General features: G+C 45.8%; 1 protein-coding gene across 1 annotated transcript; it reads left to right on the top strand.

The window, feature by feature from the left end:
- Positions 1 to 8,559: 8,559 nt before the first annotated feature.
- Positions 8,560 to 9,288, top strand: FERD3L (Fer3 like bHLH transcription factor). Its single transcript, XM_075086117.1, has one exon. The coding sequence runs from the start codon at positions 8,648 to 8,650 to the stop codon at positions 9,218 to 9,220; it is 573 nt and encodes a 190-aa protein (XP_074942218.1). The 5' UTR covers positions 8,560 to 8,647; the 3' UTR covers positions 9,221 to 9,288.
- The last annotated feature ends 418 nt before the right edge of the window (positions 9,289 to 9,706 follow it).

The following is a 9,706-nucleotide window of genomic DNA, read 5'->3' as shown; positions in this document are numbered from 1 at the left end:
GCTGAGGGAAAGGCTGTGGATGTTGTGTACCTAGACTTAGTACAGCCTTTGACACTTTTTCCCACAGCATTCTCCTGGAGAAATTGGGTGCTCATGGCTTCGACAAGCATATGTTTCACTGGGTAAAAAGCTGGCTGGATGGCTGGGCCCAAAGAGTTGTGGTGAATGGAGTTAAATCCAATTGGAGGCTGGTCACAAGTGGTGTTCCCAGGGCTCAGCGTTGGGGCCAGTTCTGTTTAATATATTTTCCAGTGATCTGGACGAGGGGATCAAGTGGACCCTCAGTAAGTTTGCAGATAACACCAAGTTGGACAGGAGTGTCAATCTGCTTGAGAGAAGAAAGGCTCTACAGAGGGATCTGGACAAGCTGGATTCATGGGCTTAGGCCAACTGTATGATGGTTAACAAGGTCAAGTGCCGGGTCCTGCACTTGGGTCGCAATAACCACATTCAATGCTACAGGCCACCAGGACTAGGGAAGTAATTGTTGCCCTGTACTCAGCACTGGTGAAGCCACACCTCGAATAGAGTGTTCAGTTTGGGCCCCTCACTACAAGAAAAACATGGAGGTGCTGGGGCTTGTCCAAAGAAGAGCAACGAAGCTGGTGAAAGGTCTAGAGCACAAGACTTATGAGAAGCAGCTGAGGGAACTGGGGTTGTTTAGTCTGGAGAAGAGGAGGCTGAGGGGAGACCTTATTGCTCTCTACAACTACCTGAAAGGAGGTTGTAGCGAGGCGGGGGTCGGTCTCTTCTCCCTAGTAACAAGCGATGGGACAACAGGAAATGGCCTCAAGTTGCACCAGGTGAGGTTAAGATTATTTAGGATCATAATATAGTAAGAAATTGATTATTTCTTCTGGATATTAAGAAAAATTTCTTCTCCAAAAAGGTTGTCAAGCATTGGAACAGGCTGGCCGGGGTCACTGGGCACAACTGACCAATGACTGACCAATTGACTGACACCACTGGGTCACCATCCCTGGAGGTATTTAAAAGACGTGTAGACGTGGCAGTTAGGGACATGGTTTAGTGGCGGACTTGGCAGTGTTAGGTGAACGGTTGGACTCAGTGATCTTAAAGGTCCTTTCCAACTTAAATGATTCTATGATTCTAAGCCCAAGAAGGAGGGACAAGAGAAAGGACAGTTTAAGAGAGAAGAGGTGGAACATGACAGTGAATCGTAACACAAAAAGAGACTGGGCATTGATAAGGACAGACCTGAGGGGATAAATCAGGCTAGATCTAATTTGTCAGAACTGAGAAGTGCCAGTAAGTCATACTTCCATAGTAGACAGAACAACTCATCTTCTCAATACGCTTTTGCTGCCAGCAAATATCTGTGAATCTTCTGAAAAAGTATACTGCCTTTCCTCAAGTCCTGGTGGCAGAAGAGAGGGATAACATTTGGCTTTATAGGTTTAAAGGCAGCAAGTAGCATGATAGATCTAAAGATTTCAGCCTTGCCACAGACACATGTGGGGATAATGTGATGGAACGTAGGACGGAAGCTTTCGTTTAGCAGTTTACTTTATAAAAATCTAGCAAATAGCAATAAAGCTGGTATGTATCTTAAGAATTATATTTGCAGGATCAAACCTTCTAGGTTAGTAAGAAAAGTTGCCTCCATGTTGTTAATAAAAACATGTTCCAGATACACGTTAATAAACCACTGGATTAAAGTATGTTACATATAATTCATCTAAAAATCATATACCACCTATGGTTGGGCCAAGTACTCACAGATGAGTAGCTTAATGGGTTCTTCTTAAGGTTAAAAGGCTGCATAACACAAAAGGTCCCTAAAATTAAATTCTAGATAACTCAAATTGGAGCCTTCAAATCCAGTTTACCGTATTGTTCTATTTGCTATAATTGTTCTCTTTTTATTTGCCATATTCTATTTCTGCTTTCCATCTGCAAACAAAAAATACTTATTGAGTCCACATCTATCAAGCACATAGATATGGCAGATGATAAAGCATGAGAAATATTTTTGAAAAGCTCATATGAAATTACAAATCCTATTTTTAAATCATGGTTTACATAGCACAGAAAAAAAAATGAAGGTGAATCACTGAGCAACAAGAAAGAAAGAAAACACTATTCATTATAGAAAAGGCTTCTAATATGTTGAATGGGAATTACATGGAAATTCAGTGGGAAAGGTACTATGTGATATGGTAATTGAAAACTATTGTCATAAACATGCACAAATCCATGAAGTGTTAAGAGGGGATTCAGGACTAGCAAGGAAAGAAATTCCATATCCTTAGGAGAGTATCAAAGCCAGAAGCTAGCAATGCAATGTATGGTTGAGAAGCTTGGCAAAGGAGATCCATACTTTAAAGGTGGGTTTCAGTGCAGGCCTCCTTGCTATTTGCAGGAGATGCACCTGTGGACTATGAAAAATCATCTGGGAAGTCCAGATTCTATAAAATGAAGCAGATGATATCCAAATCCTAAAAAATGAAAACAAAATAGAAGGTCCTACCTGGCATGTGTTCTGTCAGTATCAAAAGATTCAAGGCTGAATAAGGCAAAAGACAAAATGTCTTGTTTGACCCAAGGTGATCCCACCAAATAAAAAATGGAGCCTACATATAGGATTCTGGTAATGAATCTTGGACCACCATCATACATACATATATTCTGTTGATATATAAGCAAAATCCTTAAGTAACTATAACTTTCAGCCTGACATTTCCCTGCATTTTACAAACTGTGGGAAGTGGAGGAGGAAAAAAGCATTAATTAATGGCTCCAGTACATAATTGCATAATAATAAAATTCATTAATTGTAATAAAGATTTAGGGAACAAAATCTAGACTCCTAAGTAAACAATACACATTCTTATTGCATTCCATTTTCCACAAACAATATTTATACAGCAAAATCAAGATGAAAGGGGCTATGTTTAAATAACATCACATTTTTTTCATGCACGCTGATAAAAAGCCAGGAAATTCAAAGTTAAGGTTGACATTCCAACTTTAATACATGTCCTGTTCTCAATTCCTCCCACCCCTAAGGTTATGATTAAGGAAAAAAGTATCATTCATAAACCTTTGCAAGCATGATGAATCACATCACACCCTAACCACAGCTATTCATTTAATTTGTCTATGATTTACCCAAGATTACATTTTTAAACTTTTTCTTTGTCATTTGGTCCCATATGGGGAAATATCAACAGTTACTTCTTTAAACTCTTCAAACGATGTGTAATACAGCTGTAAATAGAAATGAATTACACTTTACTGGCAGAACACACCTAGTTTTGTTAGGATTTGTGCAAAATATGGAGTTTTGTTAATGATTTCCTGTGCCAGGGAAAAATGATGTTACTGACTGTCACATTTTTGTCAAGGAGAGCCAAGTTGTGAAACTTGATCTCTGTAAGTGGGTGCTTGTATTCAAATTGGAGTCCTATGAAGCAGGCTGTGACACAGGAATGCATTCATACAGACAGATGCACGTAGAATCAGTGCCTGAAATTACTTCTGGGACCAGACTGTGATGCTTTGGCATCACTGGATATCTTCTGGTTTTAAGAACAGAACTGGTCCCTACATTGGACTGGTATGCTGGACTTCACCTGCTTTGTGAGCAGAGGGTACTCACATATATCATCAACATAAACAATAAAGTTAATTCTTATACTGCCTATACATGTAAAGTATTTGGGGGGAAAACGGTTGCAGAGAATTCTAACAGACTCATATTCTAACCTCTGCACCCAACCATCCAGTTGTGTTTGCCTACATACTCTGGATATGTATCTCGCTGGGTTTTTTTTTTAGTGTTTATTCACACACTGCTAATTCTAGACCCAAGGTTCAATTGCACAGGACTGAAGTTATCTGAGTTGTAAGCCGGTATCCCCAAGTTCCTTAGACAGCCCAGCAGGGAAGGCAGACTTCAAGAGGAGTACAGAGTCCAACACAGGTGCTCACATCTCTGCAGGACTCAGTGTCTCCATGATATCTTGACGCTTGGATAAGAGCCAGCAGTTACATAATATGAGCCCATTTCTAGTATCCATTTTGTTTTTCTTAACTGATGGAGTCAATTAATTCTTTCCATGCGTAAGACCTGCAGAACTCAAATTGAGGTAACCTTGTCCTCATCTCCATACACCTCACCTATCTCCAACACACCAAAGGCTGTTCAACTTTTCAGCTGTTCAGCTGTTTCAACCAACAAGGCACTGCTTCCTCTGGTCTACATTAGCTTTGACTTTGACTTCAAGAGCCTCCTCCTTGCAAGTTACTCAAAAGAGTAACTGTTTTCATCTGTTACATTTTGTTTGGCCTCCTTCAGATTCACAACAGACTCAGACATAAACTTTTTGAACATAACCTCTATCACTGTCCAACGTTCCCTGCCTATATAATCCCATAATGCATTGAGACATCAGAGGCTTCCTTTACCCTTCCAGTAATACCACATACAATCACATTTTGCTTTGCTTTCATCTGAATACTACTACATTTTTCTAGTATCAAAATAACCAGTCTTCAGCTAGCTTTGCTTAAATACTTCCTTTTTGTATTAATTACTTGGTGGTGCCCATACTGCCTTCCTGTCCACCACTGATTGAGCAAGCCTCAAGGTAAGATACTGTCCAGACTCTGTCCATTCCCTTGCAAGTTGGCCCCATCTCCACACATATACACTGCACTGATCTGCAACCTGTGAGCTCAACAGAACAGGAACTGCCCCGTGTTTAGAGGTAATGAGGTCCTGATCCATGGACATTAGTGCAATTTTAAGGTTTAACAAGAAGATCAGGCAGCTGCAATGTCAGTAAGTTGAGAGAGACAGCATTAGTCTGCTACACACTACATCTGTTTCTGTTATTCAGGCAAGAGTTTGAGAACGATAGCAACTCTCTGATTATTAATGGATCCATTAAAGGAGAGAAGATTTTTCCCATTTTACAAGAAAAGTGTGGAGACTTTTTTTTCAGGTGCATATCTAACTTTCTGTGGTTTCTAGAGTAGACAGTAACTTTCAGTTCCTTGCTTACTGAGTTAAAACTGACAGACAGTGCCCCCTTATTTCAGCATCCCAGGATCATCACTGACTTCCAGTGAATTTTCCAGTAAAGTACTGGTCACTGTTAAAATCTATAACATCTTATTCAGTAGTGCTAAGTCGTCAGAGTGTTTTTTCCTGTGCGATGATGTGAAAATTTATCAGCACCGGGATGCAGCACACAGGGTTATATAAAGGAGTAAAACTATATCTATAGAAGTATGCTGAAATAAAATATATGTTGCCCTCACTCCTGTCAGTACAAAAGATATTGGATTTGTTATATAGGGAGACTTGTTAAGAGACATCGATTTTCAAAACTGTAAACAACTGTGACATAATCGGGTAGGCAGAAGAGGATATATATGCTTTGCTGATAGGGCTAATAGATCAGAAAAGCTGTTATCATTTGGGTTTTAAACCCAAACCCTACGTGAGCATCAAGAATCATATCAGATATTTCTGAAGAAAAATTGTTATGGAAATAGCTGCAAAGTGGCTTGAATATGTAGCCATCAGTGCTCAGCATCAGTAAGCACCTTGTGAGCAATTTGTTTTTTGTGATAAACAAGTGAAATGAAAAGGTATGATTAAAGGTAGGTGAAGGAAGGTAAAGGATCACAGAGGAAACTGTAGTCTTAGTTAAAATAAATCTAGAACACACGTTTGAGCACCTAATCTGGTCTGAGAAGAATTCAGAGTATAAAGCAGCCTCTCACGAGAGTTCATTCTGCTTCCCCTACATTGTTGCATTGTCTATGCACTGAAAACCTGTCCCCTGCAGCACTGCATATGCATTATGCATTTCCTCGGCTTCATACTTTACCTAAAAGTCACCAAATATGAAAAAAAAAATGTTCAAAAACATACCTCAAATCACAGTTCATTGATCTTATTATACATAATTTAAAATATTTTATATTAGAGAAAAATCAATATTTTAGAAAAAAAAAAGGGGGGAAATCAGGAGGCAAAAACAGCAATTAAAAACAAAACAAAACAAAAACAGTTTGACAGGAGGATTCACCTTGGCTACAAGTCTTCATTTTCTGCTGGGACCTCCCAGTCCTGGTGTAGTTCTGGCTTTAGTGCTTCCTTTAAGGGTCAGTGACAGGCACACCCTGCATTAATCTTATATCGCTTTGTGATGCAATACTGACTCAGTGACCTTCCCCTTTACATTTTTTTGCAATATAAAACGCTTCTGTTTCCTGATGTCTTTGTAGTTTGTGTCCTGCAAAAGTCTGAAACTAGAGCTGTGAGCAGTTTCTGAAGAGACGATCATGAAGGGCGGCTCAATCCTCTTCTAAACGCCTGGTTCCCACACGAGGGTAAATTCGTGTGAAGATTGACACAGAGCTGACGAATTCACATTTCTCCATTCATTTCTTTCATTATTTGAAGTATTTATATTTCCCCGATAATTTCGCACCCTGTGGTGACACATCTTTGCTAACATTTGTCCTTAATTTATACCTCCATGTCTTTAAACGAAATACTTGCCGCCTCGCCTAAAAGGAGCTCAAATAAGTTACATTCCTTTGCGGATCGATCATATTTACCTGATCTTTGTCCACCGAGCGTTTTTATATAACACCTAACATTTAGAGCTCTTCAACTTACTGCTACTTTTGGATGCTCTCTACTCAACACTTCTCTTAGCAGATGTTTTACAGCTCCTCTTTGCCTTATTAGTTCATTCACCAGGTGTTTTAATGAACAACAGGCATCGTAAACAAGCGCGTCGCTGAGCGACACTCTCCCTGTTCGCTAAGGAACCTTTTAGCGCTGCTAAGAATAAAAGCATCCCCCCCGCTATGCGCGCTTTACGTAGCCTTCGGCACGGCCCTGAATCCCTGAAGCAGACCGAACGCCGCCGATGGCAGCGGCGGTGGTGGTGCTGCGGCAGGACGGGCAGAGGTGGGCTGTCGGCCCGCAGGAAGGGTGGGGAGGGGGGGTCCCCGCAGCCGCCGGGTACCGCAGTGCCGCCCCTCCGGAGCTGTCCAACGTAGCTCCGCTCCCGCTCACCTTCCGCACCCCCCTCCCCGCGCCGCTCCGCGCCCCCCCCCCGCGCCACGTGCGCCCGGCCCTCCACCCCATTCCCCCCCCTGCCCCCCCCCCCCCGACTCTGGCAGCCCGCGGAGCCTGGGGGAGCCCCGGGGCGGGGGGGGGAGAGGAGAGGAGGGAGCGTTCTTCCCGTGGCATCTTTCCCAGGAAAAGGGGATCCGGGTTTCGCTCGCGGTGCTGTAAACGACGGCGGCTCCCGGTCCGCGGTCGGCAATGTTTGCGGTCCTGTAGGCAAACAGGAAGGATACTTGCGGAGCGGGATCCTTCGGCCGCCCCCACCCGCCTCCTTTGATCTGACGGGCTTTGAAATCCCCTTAGAAATTAGAGACTAATTAGCCCCAAAGCGAGAGTGGCAACAACGCCTGACAAAGGCGAAGATGAGGCTTTCGGAAAGCAGCGCAAGAGTAAGGGCCAGCCGCTCCGAAACGAGCTGTGTGCACAAACCGAGCGCCAAAGAAAATCGATCCGATTCAACCTGGGTGTGTCTAACGTTGCCAGGGATTGTCAGGGCCAGGCTGTTTATGGTCCATGGTGTGGGAGGGTGAAGACACAACGCCTAACCTCTGCCAGCCTCCCAAGGCAAAAGCAAAACAATCCCCAACGCCCGTCCCCAAGGAAACCTTGATCAAAGAAAGGTATTCAGCGGTGTCGGGTGTACGGGTGTGTTTATATGCATTTCACGGTATTTTGCGCTATGTAGCCAGCGCTATCAGTGAGTGCGGTTCAGGCTGATTCCTCCGTGCGCCGCCGGTGACCGGGACGGCTCTGCCAAGGGTGGAAGAGCCACCGCTGCCCTCAACAGGACCGGTTTATCCTCTGATGGGCAGGAGGAAGGGGTTTCAAAGCAAGTGCTTTGAGATCGCCTGCACCAAAATGAGCTTTACGAAGCAGCCTCTTACTGGAAAGATGTTTGAACTCTAGTTGAAGGGGATTTAGGGGGGAATGGAGAGACGGTTCCAACAGTTACTACTGGGAATGCAATATCAGGTCCCCTACAATGCTTACTTAGGCTAATGGAGGTCCTGTCATTCAGCTCCCATTGCGCTGGGATACAGAGTAAACATTCCCCGGTGACCCTCTCCGTGCAGGTCCCCTCTTCAGGACATCATTAAAAGCATACATGCACTTGCCTGACATCAATTGTCAGGCTGTCTCTCAGGGTTCAGAGATCCCGACAGAAAGCAGGAAAGCGAGCCCAGTGGAGACCCGGCTCTGCGGCTGCGGGCTTTTAAAGAGGCTGAAAATCGTTTGGTTGCGGGTGTGTAAGAAGAGACAAAAGTGCGCAGCAGGTAAGAGCGGAGGGTTTTGCCAAGAAGGAACTGCCCTTGATCGCTGTGACAGGATTGACTCGCTGGGGACTCCTCTCTCGGGAGCATCCACGCGTCCCCGAGGGCGCTGCCTGTCTCCTCTCATCAGCATCACGGCGAGAAATTTTACAGCCGCTCTTTCTAGTCCTGCTAATCCTGTTATCCGGGCCGTTATAAATATTAACGCCGCTGGGGCTGGGGATGGGGGACCAGATTAAGCCCTCTCTGAAGTAAGATGTCAGCCAGCCTCTTCCCAGCCCACCAGCGCCCAGGGCTGCTGGATGAGTTGCACGGCAGAGCCCCGCAGGTGCCCTGCCCGGAGGGGTTGCTGGGCGCCTCGGTGCTGGATTTCGTGGCCGACCTCTCCCTGGGAGCCCCCCCGGCCCCCCCCCGGGCCGGGCCCGGCCTGGGGCTCTGCGAGGTCACCTCCGGGCCTCCCTTCGGGGACAGACCCCTGTCGCTCCGGGAGGGGATGGCCCGGGGGCTGCCCCTGTCTGCCTTCGGAGATGGAGATCCCGAAGACGACGACGAGGAGGAGGAGGAAGAGGAGAGGGTGCGGAGCGCTTCCCTTCTGGACAGACCCAGGAGAAAGCGAGTTATCACCTACGCCCAGCGCCAGGCTGCCAACATAAGGGAGAGGAAGAGGATGTTCAACCTCAACGAGGCGTTTGATCAGCTGAGGAAGAAGGTGCCCACCTTCGCCTACGAGAAGAGGCTCTCCCGGATAGAGACATTGCGCCTGGCCATAGTCTACATCTCTTTCATGACTGAGCTCCTGGACGGCTGCAGCAGGCAGGAGGCGAGCTAGGGAGCGCCGGGGCCCGGCGGGTCGGGGCTGGGGGCCGGGGACGCCCAGGGCACCGAGCAGGTGCTCCCCCGGCGCCTCCCTCCTCGGGCCGCAGAGCCCTGCTCCTGCCTTGGCTTCTCGCACCGGGACCGTGGAGGTGTCGGATGCGAAACCAGGAGTGTTTGGGGAAGCGTGCGTGGGGGGCGGGGGGAAGCGGGGCGAGAGGAGGGGTGGAGAGGTTCGGCATGTGTAGATTTGCTAATATATATAATTGTTGTAAAGGGAAGTTCTGGGCACTTTTGGTTGTTGTTGCGTCGCCTTAACATTTTGCAGCTTGCTGTCTTGGAGAAAGGCTCGGCCGGGGCAGCAGAGCCGGTCCAGTTTGCGGAGCCGGTTCCCAGAGGATTCAGTTGCCTGCCCACCTGCCTGCCAGGGACTAGGAAAATCTCGGCGTGTGCGTTTTAACCTAGCGCTTTCTTCTTTTATTTCTTTTTTATTTTTTAAATA

Source organism: Phalacrocorax aristotelis, chromosome 2 (assembly GCF_949628215.1).
Source record: "Phalacrocorax aristotelis chromosome 2, bGulAri2.1, whole genome shotgun sequence".
Lineage (NCBI taxonomy): Eukaryota > Metazoa > Chordata > Aves > Suliformes > Phalacrocoracidae > Phalacrocorax > Phalacrocorax aristotelis.
The sequence above is the reverse complement of the archived record's forward strand: the minus strand, read 5'-3'. Positions and strand labels throughout refer to the sequence as shown.